Raw genomic sequence first — 18,857 nt, 5'->3', positions numbered from 1 at the left:
GAGTACATTTTTTAGCTAGGATGGTGGAGCTTGATCAAGCAGCGGCTTTTTGTCTCGCCAAGAACAGCAAATCAACTATTATTTGCATACTCATGTTCAGTCTATTCGTCTAGTATATTAGCACTGACCCTTTGTACACAAGACAAGAGCTACTGGACATTGGTTCACATGTCGGATTACTGGATATTTCCATATTTTTCGATGGACCGAACAACATCATCAGACCTCCGGGCACATCGGGTCGGTTTACCCGAGGCCTCCCCGGACAAGGAGGCATCGAAGCGGCGGAGGGATCGAAAGCAGAAGCGGGCCACATAGCTGGCATGACTGAGGCTAGCTCTGGCTCCTCATAGCGCCGCTCTTCCCAGCCTCCTTCTTGCAAATTCGCTGGCGCACAAAAAGGACGAGGTATGTTTATAGATTACAAATACATGGGGGGGTCTTGTCCAACTCCAAATCTCAGGCACATGATTCACAAAAGATGCGATATCTCTCTCCCTAGAAAATTAGCAGGGATTTTTGAGAAATGGCCACTCTTTAGCCTGGGATTGCGCAGGAACGGATGTATGTAGAAACAAAGTTTTTTCCCCTGTTGGGAGTATAAATATAAGCATTTCAAATTAGCCATAGTATGTCTCCATAGCTATAATATAGAATATACGATGGGTCTACAAACATCGTTAAAACGGTCTGAAATGCTGGCACCAGGGATTAGAGATGGGAAAACAGCGTGGCGGTCAATGAGTTGACCGCCTGATCAAGGCCCCATGTGTCAATATACTATGAACAAATCATGCAGCTGCCCTAACCCTTTTTGCTAAGCATTTTTTTATTTTCCATTGAAATCGTTTAACTGGTAACACCGGTGTTGTCATGAGTTTATCATAATTTCCCTAGTGTATCCATCTATTCTATCTCCTCGCCACACCCATAACTGGCTCCTCATGGTCTGTCGATATATATCCCTTCCCCTACCTCAAATGCCAACCAGACTGTGATGGCTTCAAATACCAAGGAAGCCAGGAAGCAGAGGAAAATAGGACAATCCAATGCCGCTATTCATTCTGGCCTTCCCGGGAAGTGACAGGTGACTCAGGAAAAAGAAATGAAAACACAGGAAATTGAAACTGCACAACCATAGGCGATAAGACAGGCATTGGAATGTCCGTCTCCTTTATGCCAAAGATACCTGAGATTTCTGAGTGTTTTGAAATACCTCCTTGTATGCGTTGCTCCGACAGGAGTGGGTGTGAATAAGGCAGAGACCCGCTTAAAAACAGGAATCCCTTAAGAGCACCACCACTCATAAATCTGGATTAGGCCTTTGAAACCATAGAGTGTCTGGAAACGTCCAGTGCAGGAGGAGGACAAGGGGGGGGGGTTATATAATTTGGTGATGATGATTGACAAACACCCGTTTTCCTGGCTGCGAAGCTAAGTGGGGCAGTGGGACGCAGTTGTGACACCCACTAAAAGATCCAACGCTCTTCTGACGTGGGGCCGGTGTGCGATGCTTGTGAGCTCAACCTGAAACCTGAACCTCCATTTCTCATTTGACTATGGAAAGGGTTCCGGCAGCCAAGATTCAACCCGCTAAATATCTAATGCGTCTCCACATACAGTGAAAAAATATAATAATAAATAAAGAAACGTGTCACACTCCACACTCTGGGAGGGTGTCAGGGTCTGCGTTGGGTGTCACAAATCAAAGCTCCTGCGAACAGGCTGCATGGGTCATCGTGGGCCTCCTCTAAAATCGCTCTCGTACTAGGGATGAGTAGCACCTGAGACTAGCACGAAGGCTTTGTTTTCTATGGAAGCTAAGCTCACAAATACAAGCGCCATTTAAAAGCAGAGACTAAAGGATCCCAAATAGGCACAGAGAGTAAATCTTGAGAGTGCTCTTAATGCAGATAGAAAACATGTCAAATCACTTTATGTAGGCAGTATAGTCGAAAGAAGAACCATACAAGGAAGTTCAGAAGAATATAGCATAGGTGGCATTTAAGTGGTCGGACAATAACCTCTGTGAGTTTGTCCAGAGCCTCACAGAGTAACTAGGCCAGACAGTTAACTAAAACAAACACAGAAGAGACGTTTAACATGCCAACTAACGTGATTTGACGGGATTAGGCTAATGATAAGCACAATCGGTCAATGACTGTGTTAGCATCTACTACGGTTGCTAAGGGTTCTAGAGGTTAAACCACTGATGCAGATGGCCAGGCTGTAACAAAGTCACGAGTGAGCAGTAAATACTGGGGTAATATTTTGACTTGGGTCTGACTGATCTTTTTACTAAAGTTTGGTTAGTGTAAACCATTAACCCTAAGAGATTTTTATCGCCCATTATTCGTTTTACCCTTGAGATGATTGAGAATCAAACACTATAGGCTGCAATGTTTTGGGACGATTTCTTTGTCATATTTTCAAACATTGCAAATAATGTACTTTCCACTATAATCTTGCACATTAGGCCATTCATTAACATCGTAATGCACAATTCTGCTCTTCCAAAAAGCACTTTAGCCCTGCGCATTTTACCGGCTCCCTGTGATGATGACATCTCTAGGTCAAGCGTTTGTTGCGGTTTTTATTAGTTTGGCTTTGTTTCACGTTGCCAACTGACAAACAAAAAACATACTTGACAAAGCCATGTGATCATGCAGGTCAGCAGTTTATTAGACATAGTTTTGAATCCTAACAACAAACATATGTGAACAAAAGGAACATTGTTGTCTCCACCTTGGCTCGCACAAATAGCCTATTACTTATATTGTCCAATTACATTGTAAACTGCCTGTGATTAATTATGTGTTGGATATACACTGTTAAATTGTGTATTTTGGTCTTGGTCTTGAATAGTGTTGGACTAACCCAAGGTGGTCTTGACTACAGTGCCTAACCTGTTAACCTGCAATGAGTCTCCTGGCCATTTTCGTTTTCGTTTTTGAGGACTGCATACTTTTTTTGCAAACCAAAACAAAATTTTATTTATTTAACAACTTTATACGTATAGGACTGTCATGCATGAGCCTGGTCTCTTTTGAAAGATGACATTCTGAAGTTTCTGATTCCAGAATAAGAAATCACTTTTTGTGCTAACGTAATAGAGTAACATAGGTCTGAACTTGAGTTGTAAAAAAACTTGTTACTCAAGTTTTTCTGTAGTAGTTAGTAGTCCAGAGGTAGTATTTCCCCAGAAGGTGGTATGGCTTACAAATCCAGACGGAGCCATAGCCTGAAGCCTTATGTAGTACATATCCAAATTTCATAAAGATCCATTTAGAAATGAGTGATTAGGAGTGATTTTGGTAAACTGTGTACAAAGAAAAACTCATAGACATAGACTTCAATTAATTTGGCTTCCTGTTAAAGAATTTAGTTGTTCACCTAGATCCCTGATTCACACATCCCCACATGGGGTATCATTGGAAGCCACACTCATTGGCTACAACGATCCACAATCATTTTCGAGATCGGATCTAGATTGACGGAACTACTGCAGCCTGAGTCGGGAGTGGTATTTTGCGCAATACCGTGTACTTTGCACAAGCCTCAAATACCGGAATGTAACTCGAGAACCGCTGAACGGATTTTGTCACTATCGACAGGCAACAAATAAGCCTTCAATTCGATATATATATATATATATATATTATATTGTATTACAAAATATGCACACCCGAGCCACTAAGTGTGCATATTTACCGACAATGGTCACACAAATTATGTGTGTGAGGGAATTGGCTAATTTGAACGTAGTAAAAGTGAAAATAATAACTAGGGATGCTCGATATTGTCTTTTTTACCGATACCGATATACCGATATTGTCCAACTCTTAATTTCCGATATCGATATCAACCGATATCACATTTTAATGCCGATATCAGCCGATAATATCGGTAGGCCGATAATATCGGACATCCCTAATAATAACCCATTATTTCGAATACGATGCGTGGAAGAATGTCGACAACAACTGGCCAATCGGCTTCATTAACCTGTTAAGCTGTAGCCCTATTTTCAGAAATGTCGCCTAAAGGTACATGCCTAAGTAAATGGAAGATTGCTCCACGTCTACAAGGCCAATGTTCATGTTATTGGTATCTAGGAACATCTAGGGACCTGGGGGTATGTATTTCCAGTGTCAGAAATGTTGTGTCTGTTACTAGGCTTGAGTAAATTGTAATGAAAAAAAAGGAGAATATAAATGATGATTGTGTGCCGGTGAATAACACCATGTTACAATTGTGCAACCACCGATCTCGCTCACGGAGCTCATTCACCACCCTCTTGAGATCAAGTGTAAAGAAAATCTAAGCAAATGAATAAAGGGAAGATGATTAAACCGAAGGATTTGTAGATACAGTAATAAATGATAATCGATTTTAATTATAAATTCATATTTGACCTTGAACTTGACCTTATTATAGCCAAATCATACATCTATGGATAGGGAAAAGGCTCCTCTTTCCAATGGCAGGGTTAAATATGGATTTAGTCATGCAGCCATTTGGTGTACAGCAGTAGGCAGTATTTATCCTATGAAATGCTTAAGCTAATAAAGACATTGTTAGCATTGTCAATGGCACCAGTCAAATGTAGTTTTGCTAGACTATTTTCGTCAGAAGCGTTCAATAATGTCTTCAATAAGTAGAAATATTACAAAGGGCACCTCCACCAAAGTCAGCTCTTGGTCCAGCCAATGGAATGCTGAGCCTCTTTTGAAAATGCACGGATATACACTGTTAATTGCATATTTACTTGGCCTTGAATAGGACTCAGTTTGCTTGGGACTCTGTCTCAAGCCCCCTTTGGACTGGGTCATAACTCAAATTCGTTGTACTTGACGTGGACTCGACCAAGGAGAAGCTTCGTTCGATTGTGAAAATACAATTTGAATATATAAACGTTTTTTTTTATATTTATTTTAATTTAATTAAAATTTTTGCATAATCAACTCTGCCTCTTTTTGTTAACTACAACAAGCAATGCTGTTTGTTATTTAAGATGAGGTCGGACTCGGCACTGACAGATTTGTGTTCATTGTGCTGCTTTTATAAAGCCTCAAATGACGGCTTACAATATTTCATGAAAGCAAAGTGTTTCGTTTGTCTAAGATTTAAAAAGGTTTACATTTTACAGCACTGACAAAGTTGAACAAAGTGCTGTACAAGTCCCACAACATAACAAAAAAGTTGAAAATAAAAAAGAACAATTAATATATATATATATATATTTTTTTTTTATCTCGAAGCCCGGCCCACGAAGCTTCGAATGCCAAAATAAATTCTAAGGTCAGCCCTACTAAGAGCTTTCATAGTTATTCTACCTCTCACTCACATGCACAGCAAGCATGGGGTGTTATAAACTGCTATCTGGACTGAGCACGACTGTTGTTTGAGATGCAGTTACACTGGCCAAGACCTCCCGAAATAAAAAAAACACAGGCTAGTAAACAAGGAGTTCACAGTTACAGCATTAAAAAAAACATCACATTGCACAACTCTGGGATCAAAATGAAGACTGTGAGTGAATATGGGGTCATAATGTTTGCATCTTGCAGTAAAATCTGCTAAATGATGTAAAAGTGTAAATACAGTTTCTGATTCTAAACCCAGTATAATTTAAAAAAGGTAAAAAAAGAAATGGCTGATCCTTCTTAACCTCCTCTATATGCCTGCAGATTTAAGATATACGAGTGCATATGTTTATGTGCTTCGGTTAGAAAAGACATCAACCTACTGCAAATCAGAGCCCATGCGGGATCAAATATCTTTAAGACCAAAATGTTCCTGTTTTCCCACTATGGTCTTTCTTCATCAAAAATCTACAAGCTTTCCAGGCAATCAAGTGTTTTTAAGCACACGCCGCTAGGTTTGCTTAACATAGCAGAGTCAATATTAATAGAGTGCAATGTAAGCCCGGGTTTACACACAGAGCGGCCTGCTCTCCATAAGATGGTTAATGATTGACTGGGCTTTGGTGGGTGTCAATATAGAAAACATGGCGAGACTGTCAGTCTTAGGCTTTGACCAAGCTATAAATCTGATGGGCAAACTATTGCATTCTGCAACATTAGCCTAAACCTTGATGTCGAGGTCTAAATCTAAGGAGACTGGAAAGGGTCTCCAGAAAGCCTAACCAATAGGCCTTGTGAAGCCTGGTAGACATACAGGGAGCTAATGATGATCGGTGGCTCTGATCAGAACATCCTGATGGGTGCCATGTATTCTATATCTGGAATTCATTACTGGGAGGTTTAGCTATTTTACATTGTAGGCCATTTCCCACCACGTGGCTTTGTTATAGTTTTCCCAGTGCTGTGCGAGGAGCCATGTTCTGCATGCTTAGTTTGTAGTTCCACAGCATAACTGTTTATAGGCATTTCAGATTCTCTTTTGGCAATGGGCCTCCTTTCACCAAGCGCTTATCCTGATTCTTTCTACTTTGTGTTTTGTTATTAATTGTTAATTAATTTAATTCACACATTTTGAAGGGCTTTAGGTTAGGGGTCATGGAAACATGGGTGTGACTTTAAAATCCAATAGCAGTGTTTCTCGTACCATTGCCTCCAACAAACTAAATATTTTATTTATGTTATTTACCTAATTAATGTGCACTAGTTCAGCTCAGTGTGAGTCTCTACTGCATTTTGCTATCATCTGCGGTCACGCTAGTTTCTATCCTCTCCTCTGCTCTCTGTGTTTTACCGAGGGCGGGGCTTAGCCCCTCCACACACACAGATTGGAGCAGAGACAGGCACAGATATGAGGGAAGGAGAGAAGCGCATAAATATACAGATTAACCTTAAAATACTCAATAATGGGTTGAGTATCATTTTAAGGAAGAAGGAACTCTTATAAAAAGGTAGAGCAGGTATATCTTACATTGCTGGGTTTGTTTGTTTCGTTTCCCTGTGTCTATTGGTTTTATGAGCTAAGCAAATTATATAGATTACTATACACCACACACACACACAACGTCAACACAGAGCTATTGCTAGCCATCAGGTTAAGCCACTAAAGCATCACACAACCACCCTGTGTGCTTTGCTGCTATACTAGGTAAAGATGTAATAGAAAGCCAAGCTGTAAAATCCATGATGAATTGATGTACGTTTGCGAATGTGTGCATGCTTGTGTTGTTACAGAAATTCGCTGCCTTCTAGCGCTAACATTAGCAACTAGCATCCACCAAAAGCTAAAATGCCCATCTCTCTACTACTAGGCTAAGCTAAAGCTAACGTAGCTGACGTTGCCCCCCCAGCCCATACTGCATCTTTGCTGCAAAGGATGAGTAAATGGTGCGCTGTCCATGGAACAGTGTTGAATTAATTTAAGGCGCATGATAGATTAGCAAAGCTACGCTGTGGGGGTGTAACGATTCGACCTCACAACGATTCAATTACAATTCTTCAGGCAACGATTCAATGCATCATGAAATCTCTTCATTTGACCACGATTCGATTCGATAAATTTTCGATACATTTTCTATCAGTTAATTCCCCCAAAAAATTTGAATACACAAATCTGGCTGGGGGAACTGATTCACTCAGCATGAATGGACTATAGGTCAATAAAAACAATACACACAAAAAAAAATATTTCGATTCATTTAGATTATAATCGATTCTAACATATTCAAATCGATGCATCGAATCAAACACATTAGAATCGATGCATTTCGATTAATCGATGCATCGTTACACCCCTATACGCTACCAATGTACGTTACCAGCATTAGGAACATAAATTACGCATCTATGCTAAGTTTGCATCTATGACACTGTGTGTCCCAACTAAAGGTTACACAGGGAAGCCATGCCGTCATTAGACTGTCTCGTTTAGCAGCTAATCTGAGTTGGTCCGTCTGCCAGCCCGTCCCAAATATTTCAAAAACTGCTGTTTTGCTACAACCAACTTTTACACTAGTGGCACTGGCGCAAACAACTTTTTCAGTAGGTGGCACCAGATTGGCCACATTTCTTTCTCCTTGTTTTGCTGTGCAATAGCCTATTCAGGACATTAATTGCATGGCATTTATTTCTTTTATGTTCTTTATTTTCTGCCACGACGAACAGTGGCTGGCATTATAAGTTAACTAATTTAGAAAAATAAATCTACCGGTAGATAAATAATACAGGTGAGTTTCTCTTTCGGTGTTGAACTGGATGACCATTTAATTCTCGTCCCATTAAACAATTATTTTCATTTAGGCACTGAAAAGCAGTCTGCAGTGGCTCAGCGTTTTGGGTCACCCATCGGTCACTACAGGTTTTGTGTTTATGACGTTGCCATCTATATATCTGTTGCCTGTAGGATGATGTTGATGATAATGAGAGTCCTGCTGTTCGGGGGCCATGATTTGTCTTTGTTGCATAAGCGATGCGTTCATTTAGACATATGGTTGAGATAGGAGTTTAATTGGACAAGGCAGGAGCCTGATTTAGTCACATGATTGGGACCAGATGGTAGAATGACTCAACGCGTTGGGAGGGCACTAGACAGGAGTAACAACTCACATGTGCCAGAACTGCTTGCTCTCCTTCCATCACCTGCAGCCTTCAGTGGCTGCGCGTCTCTCCCTCACCATTCTCTTCTCCCCTTATTTTGCTTTTTTAAATAATCAGCCGTACACTGCTTAATTTCGGCACTTGATTGCTAGAATGGGTTGAGCAATAGTCTACGCAAAGTTACCAGTAGCCTACCAGTCAGGAAGGCACAAAACATTATTATAGGCTGTAGTTAGACATGCCTAGCATGCTCAACTAAGAGAACGATAACATAAGCACCAGTGCAATAGAGACGTATGGGAGGTGTCACGATAAGAACGATTCTGCCCATGCCTCTTTGTATATGACTCACTTCCTGCTTATACATTAGCATGCTATTGCTAACAAACACATGGACAAACTAGGGCTGGGCGATATGGCCTAAATATGATATCACGATATTTTCTGACCTTTCGGCGATACACGATATGCATCACGATGTTTTTCTTTTTTTCCCCAAACAATTCACTATGAGGCTTACCAAGACAGTATTTGAGTTTGCAAGCTAACATTAAAGACAAAATAAAATACCCATGCATTTAGCATTTTTATATTATATATTAGATTTAGATTATTGGATTATTAGATTATATATTGCATATATTTAGCAATGAGATATTATATGATTTAGATATGAAATATGATGAATTGAAAATGGGGGACCCTGATGTAAACAAGACGAAAGTCTTTCTCTGGTCTGCATCCCCTTAACAATTGTATGTATTGAGCTGTACTGTACCCATTCTGCAATATGTTAATAAAATTTTAAATCAATCAATCAATCAATCAATAGGATTTTAGCATTTTTATGAAACTACTGTATATTTGTATGTCTCTAAATGTTTTGATGCATTGAAAATGGAGGACCCTTATGTAAAAAAGCCAAAAGTCTTTTTCTGGTCTTCATCCTCCAGTCAGTCCACTGTTGTTGTATTGAGCTGTACTGTATTGTACCCATTCTGCAATCGTTAATAACGTTTTCATTCATTCAATCATTCAGCCGGCAACAGAATAATTTTGATTGACAGTCGAGTCTGCCAATTACGTCACACCGCTTGTACCCGCCCTACTGTTCTTAGCACCAATCGGCAAGCTCTATTATTTTTTTACATTCCTGAATGCCCTCCATTGATTTTAACGAGAGCAGCTCAGCTCAACGACAACAACAACAGCTCACCGCGGTGGACGAGTGATTACTAGCGCACCGCAGCATGACAACGAGGCATAATGATTTTACTGCAACAAATGTTATAATAAAAGCCTTTCCATACATCTGTCTGATTGAAAACTTTATTAACAGACCGCAGAATGGGCACGCACAACTCGGCACGGACTGAGATATGAACAGTAACGCTTGCTATCTATGTCGTCATCGGACGTTGCTACTGTATGTTTGGGTAAATACGCTGATGTGTAACTATATAACGTGTAACTATATAACGTTAATGCCACAAAACGAATGCCTTTGTTAATCATAAGTACTAACTTTGATGCAGTAGTGTGTGTGTGGGAGCGGCGTTGTTCAAAAGTTTGAACGGGGTGGACCAGATTGACGCGACACAATCCTCTTGCCTGGGCAAAACATCACGATATCCACGATACGTTAAAAAAGTGTATCGTTAATGAACTGTACCCGATATTTATATAATATCGTCATATCGCCCAGCCCTAGGACAAACAACACAATCCAATTTTTGTTATAGGCATTATCATGCTAACGCTATACGGTAAGAACAATTCTGCCCGTGCCTCTTCCGTCTGTCACTCACTTCCTGTTTCCTGTTTATGCAAACACTAACAAACACACTGACTGACAAACACACCAACCACTCTCCAATTATAGTTATTAGCATTAGCATGCTAACACTAGATGGTAAGAACGAGGGACTAAACACATTTCGCAATTATGCCACAATAATGTGGAACGCCCTACCCACAGCCGTGAAGGAATGTGAATCCCTACCCTCCTTCAAAACCCCTCTCAAAGAGCACCTACGGGTGGCTGCAATTAAGAAACTGGCCCCGGTAAATGTCCAAATCCCCCTGCCCCCCCCCCCCCCCCCCCCAATGTACAGTTTCCTCCCCTTTGGATGTATATATTTTTTTATGATCTTTTTCTTAAACAGTACTGTATATTTGTATGTCATAAATGTCTTGACGAATTGAAAATGGAGGACCCTGATGTAAACAAGATGAAAGTCTTTTTCTGGTCTGCATTCTCTTAGCAGTTGTTTGTATTGAGCCATTTTGTACCCATTCTGCAATCTGTAATAAACGATTCTGCCCGTGCTCTTCTGTTTCTTCCTATTAGTTAGGGAATTTTAGAAAGCTGTTTGGACCATCTGTGAAAAAATGTATTACCAATAGCTTTCTTCACCAAAGTGTTCCTATAGGTGTCTACTAACACCTCTCAATTTATTCAAACCCAAATCCTCTGGGAAAATTCTGGAGAGCCAATCAAAGTTAAGGAGCCCAGGGGGCTTGGGCGAAAAATATGAAAAATCAAATATTAACGTGTGGGGTGACTAACTAGGGGTTTTCAGGGGTGCTGAATCTATTCCAACCATTAGTTTTGAGTAAAATTGGCTCCCTGGCCATAAACTATTGGTATACCCAGAGGGCATGGGTGAAAAATATGAAAAATCTAATATTAACTTGTAGGGTGTCTAACTAGGGGTTTTCAGGGCGCTGAATCTATTCCAACCATTTGTTTTTTTAGTAGAATTTTTTTTTTCTCCCATAGGAACATATATTTTTACTTTATTTACTTTATTCCATAAATAAAGTGGATTGGATTAATGAATTAAGTAGCCCCTTTCGTGACTGTGACGCAGCCAACACGGCTGTGTGATTTAATTCAAGGTGGATCGCTGTTGTCATTTGAACAACTTCAGATTTCATGGGAACTACCAATCCCCCAAATCAAGAATGTTTAAGATGAATGAAGTAAGATTTTGATTATTTGAAATATGGCCTGTGTAGACTAAACTATGCACAGAATTATGTCAGTCTACAAGGTCCGGATTCTACATGGTCCGGCAATGTAGACCTTGTAGACTCCACTACAGACCAATTATCAGTGAATGTTCATGCATTTTTAAGAAGGGCTACTTCCACAAAAAAACAAAGAACTCACCAAAACATCTCAGTAGCACCTTATCTAAATGTTCTATTTCATATATGGAGATTCATATTTATTTATGTATTGCATGCATTTCTACATTTTATTTCCTATTTTGTTTATTCATCCCAGTATCTTTCTTTCTTATGTGTGGAATTCTACAAGGCATTTACATTCACATTTACATTTAGTCATTTAGCTGACACTTTTATCCAAAGCGACTTACAAGTTCTGTACGACAGGTCATCAGGAAGGATACAACTCTATCAGCTGAGTAACAATATTCATCAAAGTGTTGCGTGTTACAGTGTAGGTTAGTTTATTAGGACAAGTGCATGACAGTAAGGTTAGTTAGGGTTAGATTTTTTTTATTTAAATTTTTTAATTTTTTTTCAGATAATGGTTGAAGAAGTGCGTCTTTAGTCGACGGCGAAAGATTGGACGTGTTTCGGCTGTCCTAACTGGGGTGGGTAGTTCATTCCACCATTGTGGGGCAAGGACTGAGAATAGGCGTGTAGGTGGTGTATATGTGTTTGAGGATGATATCCTTCAAACAGGCAATAGTGATGATATAATTTGGGCAGTGCTGAGCTGGGTTCCTTTCCTCCAGTGTATTTGTCCCCCGGCCCCACCCAATGGCCCCATGCACACACACACACACACACACACACACACACACACACACACACACAAAGTAAAAAAAAAAATTGAAAAAAAAAATTGAAAAAAAAATTGAAATTTTTATTTTTATTTTTTTAAACTTCGATTTTTTTTTTATGTTCGAAGCTTGTGCCATCGAACGAAGCTTCGAAGCTTCGAAGTATTTAAGACAGCCCTAGTATGTTGTGTATGTCATAAATGTCTATATGAATTGAAAATGGGGGACCCTGATGGAAACAAGACAAACATCTTTCTCAGGTCTGCATCCCCTTAACAATTGTGTGTATTGAGCCGTACTGTATTGTACCCATTCTGCAATCTGTTAAATAAAGTTTTTCATTCATTCATTCATTCATTCATTCATTCATTCATTCATTCATTCATTCATTCATTCATTCAATGAATGAGAAATGGTTCAGAGTCTGAACCCAAGACTTATGAGCAGATTCATTTCGGAAATGCCCTCTGTTTAGCCCGCCGGAGGACATGGCCTCACACATGAGTGTGGTCTCTATTGTGATGTCAGTCCACGTGCCTGACCACTCATGATCTGAGAACCTGACTGCATGGTTGCCATACGCTGTGAACTTGGTCAGAGTTTCCTGGTACGCTGGACTGTCTTGTCGCTGCTGCATCAGCTGTACAGTCATACAACCTAGCTCCCTTTGCATACTGATGGTGGCCCGCTGCTGCAAAGGTGTCGAGCATTCCAATGATGCAGCTGAGGTGGCCAGTGTGGTCTGCAATACGCTCACTTCTGATGAACACCTTGATGAGGTCGATTCTACTGTAGTACCACACCCATAGTAATGGTGTCCTTCCTCCCTCTGCCAAGGTCTTCAACCGCTCCGCCATCCTCTCCTGGAAGACAGTGACTATCCTTGGTTTGTCCATTGTGCTACATTTACAGTTATCAAAACCTTTTGCCAGCAGAGGAAAACCAATTACTCTCCCAAAGAGTAGTTAAAATCGTTTTTGTTGTGCAGAAATATTTACCATGATGCAGCACTCCTGCTCCTTCCCCACATGCAGACAGTGTATCCTACTGAGCATGTGCACAGTAGGTGAACACTTATTAGTGTTTTGCAATATTTTCATATTTTGAAAATATTGATTGATTATCGATTATACCCTTTGCTGTACATTATAGCTTAAAATATATTATACTATATTATAATATACCAATATTTTATGGCCAGGGAGCCATTCTTACTCAAAACTAATGGTTGGAATAGATTCAGCACCCCTGAAAACCCCTAGTTAGTCACCCCATTTTTTCATATTTTTCGCCCAAGCCCCCTGGGCTCCTTAACTTTGATTGGCTCGCCAGAATTTTCCCAGAGGATTTGGGTTTGAATAAATTGAGATGTGTTAGTAGACACCTATAGGAACACTTTGGTGAAGAAAGCTATTGGTAATAAATTGTTTCACAGATGGTCCAAACATCTTGCTAAAATTCCCGAACTATATGCGTCCTAACATCCTTCCTATGCTTCCCATCATCCTTCCTATGCTTCCCATCATCCTTCCTATGCTTCCCATCACTCTTCCTATATGCTTCCTAACATGCTTCCTAAAATGCTTCCCATCACCCTTCTTATGCTTCCTATTAGCCTACCGTCTAGCATTAGCATGCTAATAACTATAAGGAGAGTGGTCAGTGTTTTGTGTGCTTGCCTGTCTGTGTGTCTGGTGTGTCGCCTGGTGGAGATTTGCACTCTACTGAGCACATCTTTCTAGTCTTTAGGTATACTTTATAAATGTAAACTGCCTTACTAATCCCAAACTCTGTACTTACTTAAAATAGTATATTACTATAATATAATAATATATGTATTTATAACAATTAATCACAGATGGCAACATAGAAAAGTAACAAGTAAACCTGTGGGCTTCTACTTTTTATCTGCAAGTTGACAAACTGCTATCCAACTGTTATAATAGCAGTTATTATGTTATTCTCAAATAAACCAAAATAGAAAATGTTAGATTAGGTGAAGGGCCAAAGTTATAAGAGAACGCTTCTAACCTTACTGGGAATTGTGTTTATTATATGAATGCCGTTTGATTTACTAAAGTTGTATTTTAAAGCGACGTCATTGGGATGTATGGAATTGAATGGGCAGAAGCGTCGCATGTATTATCAACACATGCAACCTGCGCCAGGATAAAAAAAATGCATAAATAAATAAATAAAAAAACAGTGCCTAAATTCAAAAATAAAATAAAATAATAATAAAAAAGAGAACAGACAAAACGTGAAAGGAATGAGGACATGTAGTGAATAATATAAAAACATGACATTACCTTTTGAATACAAGGATTTGGGAGAATTGAGGTCGAGGTCCGCGCTGAAGAGGGATATAAAGTCAGAGGGCATCGCAATGCCTCCGCGCGGGGAAACCGGACACCCTCACTGATATGATGCGTGACGTCGCGTCGGGGAGCTGGTTAATTTCTCTCCGGTTGTTGTCAGTAAACTGTTTAACTTTTATTTATTTTATTTTGTAACTGCCGTTACAAGAAAAGACACACTCGGTGATATATCTAAATACTTCCCATAACGTTGCGTAGCGGTATCTGGCGTCCTTCTCTCCTACGCATGTTTATGTGATCAGTCAAGAGAGGAGCCACGCCCACGTGAGTGACGCACTACGCCAAATTTGACGTTAGTTGTAGTCAATTAAAATAATATAATATAAAATAAATAACTAAAATAACATAACACAGTGAGCTATGTGCATAATTGTCTACTGTAATTCCAGTGCAGTTTGTCAGCCGAACAGTCAGCCACTTTATTTTGCAGGCCAGCTAAATAAAGTGAAATGGCTAAACCGCAGAACCTTTCCAGTGCAACTTAAAAGGTTATGTAGAAGGATCTGTTTACCACCATAAGAACTAAAAGAAGACATGTACTGTATGCGACTGTCCTTGACAACTGGAGTCGGTTGCCCACTGCTGCTAAATAGTTAGGAAGGATGGGTCAAACGCAGAGGACAAATCTCCCACAAGGGGATTCACAAGAAAGTATTTTGAATACAGTAGACCTATCCTCACGTCGCATTACGCCCACTACTGGATAACATCACATAACCAAATTACTGAAACCGATCGATCTATACATAATAATGAATCTGCTTCTGGTCTGGAGCGGATGGAAATCCTTCCAGTGGACACATTATGTATAATTTCAACAATTATACGACTTCGACCTCCTTGAGTGGAACATGTTTGTTAAGATTGTTGTTGTTAAGAAACTACTACTCAATCTAATTGTCATTATTTATTTTCCAGCACCTCCTTCTTCCCTTGTACTGAACGCATCGTTTCTGGTGGGTATACTGCACATCACTTTTTAAATTATATAATTCCCTGCCTGGCTACCCCACACCCAAGAGTAAGAGAGACGTTTAGAAACATGGGTAGACATTAGGCAGTGTTCCTGGTTCCAAAAGCACAGCTAATTGATGAATCAAAGCTAATTGATTCTACATCTATTCATAGATTGTAATAACATAAATCGATTACAAATTTTCCGGGAGGTTTTAATATCAATTCTCTGCTCATTTTATGCCTTTGTCTATTTTGTGTCTACTGTACATCAATGCTGTGAAACATTTTGGGCTGCAATTTTTTTTTATCCACCTTTTCTCCCATCTCAATTTTTGCTGTTTCCAATTCTCCCCTCCCCTGTCTTGAACGTTGCTCGCATATGCCCCCCACTGGTCGGTTGTAGGGAGGATAGAAGCCTTGCATCACGTGTCCCCTCCGCGTGTAGTCTTTTACCAATGGAGTTGCAGTTCCGCGTTTGGGTTCTGCGATCTGATTGGCCACTGACGTTTCTCTCTGCGCCAATCGCGTTACGCCTATTTCTGCCTCTAACAGCCTGCTAGCTAGCTAACGCCTAGTTATATCACTGGTTAAGCTTGGCGACTCTTTCGAAGTTGGTTAAGGTTAGAGTTTGGAATCAGGGCTGGTGGTCTATCACCCTGCTCTAAGACAAACTCTAACCTTAACCAACATCGAAAGAGTCACCAAGCTTAACCAGTGATAGAACTAGGCGTCACGCGATTGGTGCTGAGAGAAACGTCAGTGGCCAATCAGATCACGGAAAACTGCAACTCCGTTGGTAAAAGACTACACGCGTCCCCTCCGGTACACGAGGAGGCAGCCTGTCACATCTTTTCACCTGCCAGCGCGGACTCTCATTGGCGAGGTGTAACGTGTGGGAGGCTCACACTACCCCCGCAATTTCCTGTCTCTGCTGTGCAGGCGTCCCCCAACCGACCTGTAGGAGTCGCTGTCCACAACGTCCAGATTACCACCCATCGACTTCCACCCGCTGACTCTGCCCCAAGCCGGAGGCAACGCCGACAGCCGGATTTGAACCCAGTGTCTCTTGCGTTGGTGACGAGCGCAATGTCCGCTGCGCCACCCAGCCGCCCTTGGGCTGCAATTCTTGTATGAAAGGTGCTATACAAATAACGTTTATTATTATTATTATTATTGTTAATAATAATAATAATAATAATAATAATAATAATAATAATAATAATAATAATAATAATAATAATAATAATAATAATAATAATAATAATAATAATAATAATAATTCATTGCTTGTGTCCCCCTTGTGACATCACCAAGGGCAATACTTCTGCTTTAGGCTTGTTAATCTGAATACTTCAAACCCTGGCCAAACAGCAAGGAGTATAGCTTGTGTAACCCCCTCCCCCCCCCAGCACCTAAATAACTTTTAAGACTGCCAAATCCATTCACAGACTAGGCAAAACTACACCCACGACCCGAAACCCTTCGTGTGTGTGTGTGTGTGTGTGTGTGTGTGTGTGTGTGTGTGTGTGTGTGTGTGTGTGTGTGTGTGTGTGTGTGTGTGTGTGTGTGTGTGTGTTATAACTCCTACAGTTCTGGATGAAACGTGGCACATAGGTAGCCAGGAGGCCAAGGGCCGGAATTAAAACATTTGTCAAATCCGTCAACGATAAGTGTTGTGAAGGGCCAGATTAAAGCTGAGAATCTACATTTATTGTTTTATATACCTTGTATATTATTTATATATACACGTTATATCCCTTTAAGCCTGCGTGTAAATCCTAGTAATATTCGCTTTCCTTATGAATAATGCTCCCTGACGGCAGCGCCAGGCAGTCTCGCACTCAGACAGGTTCAAGGGCGAGTCTGGGCTAGTCAGGACATGCCCTTGGCAGCGCATTGATTCCGGGCAAGTGGTTAGGTTTGGGCACTAGAAAGCCACTTAAGTATATATAGCGCGGCAGGTGCGAACACCAGTAGAGTTGTTCATCACGTTCAGTGTGATTCTAGTGAAGTGAGAAGCAGTGCGTCTAACAGAGCGTTGAGAACCACGTGCGCAGTGAATAGTAAAAGTGTCAGATTTAATGCAGTAACGTCAAGTTCGACTTAGCTTAATGTGAAGTAAAGAGTCGTTATTTATTGTGTATCGTGCCAACAGCAGTTCGTTCGTGTGCAGCATTACCCAGCAGTTCGTTCGTTTAGCTAGTGGACCTTAGCCAGTGCGCGTGGACTAAATACATTGGTACCAGCACACGAGGAGGCCTAGTCGGAGAACCTACTGGACATGTGCACAGGAGAACCGATGGCGCCGATTGCAGAACCAGTATTGGTTGGATTATATTGATTGTGGAACGTACTGCCTGGAGAAGAGCATCGTTAATCTCCACTGTCGTTTGGATTTAAACACCGTGAGGATCTACATTCGGGCTGGCCTCATGGACCGAGGCTAGCTGGCTATCATCGTTGCTATTGGGCAATTGGATTACAGTTATTGCTTTGATGCTGAGCTTTGGATTACAAGGACTGGCTTCTGTACGTGAATCCCCTTCTTCTTCAATTGATCAGACTGAGTATCCGAACATTCCTCTCTCCTCCAGAACTTACAACTCTGGGAGGAACCCCATTGTCTCCAGCGGTACCAGCGTTGCCCTCTATAATTGCCATTCTACGCCAGGCGGCGTTAGCCTAGTACCCCATCGTAGGAATTATTCTATTCCCATTGATTTATGCTACTGACTGACTTTATGCCTATTCTTCGCCATACAAGTGCGACCCTAATTCTCATATCTGTAACATGTACTGCATAATAATAAATACCCTCAAATGATATTTCTTTGTCAGTGCCGTGTTATTATGAGTGTCTGCCATATATTAGATGTACTGTCTGGCCAGTAATTAAAGTACATACCTAGCAGTGGTTTAATCTATCACAATCTTTAATACAGTCAGGGTTTTGTAACCCCTCAGTTACAATAAGCATACTGTACCCTGATGAGCAAGCAGCCAAACATGAAGATAATGTTACTTCTCTCATCAATCACTGTGGGAAGTTAATCTGATGAGTGAACATGCCCTCAACTTTGGCAGTGGATTGATTGATTGATTGATTGATTGATTGATTGATTGATTGATTGATTGATTGAAAATTGTATTAACAGATTGCAGAATGGGTACAATACAGTATGGCT

The 18,857-nt window shown here is 40.5% G+C and overlaps 1 protein-coding gene across 1 annotated transcript in view; it reads right to left on the bottom strand.

Moving 5' to 3' along the window:
- Window positions 1-14,885, bottom strand: part of nfat5b (nuclear factor of activated T cells 5b) — a 131,885-nt gene extending 117,000 nt beyond the window's left edge. The window contains exon 1 of the mRNA XM_084337374.1: window positions 14,647-14,885. Coding sequence (XP_084193500.1) covers window positions 14,647-14,719 — 73 coding nt within the window. The 5' untranslated portion in view covers window positions 14,720-14,885. The remainder of the gene's footprint in view (window positions 1-14,646) is intronic.
- Between the last annotated feature and the right edge of the window lie 3,972 nt (window positions 14,886-18,857).

This window comes from Notolepis coatsorum, assembly GCF_963971535.1.
Source record: "Notolepis coatsorum genome assembly, chromosome: 20".
In the NCBI taxonomy this organism is placed as follows: domain Eukaryota; kingdom Metazoa; phylum Chordata; class Actinopteri; order Aulopiformes; family Paralepididae; genus Notolepis; species Notolepis coatsorum.
Note: the sequence above shows the minus strand (reverse complement) of the source record. Positions and strands in the feature narration are given on the sequence as shown.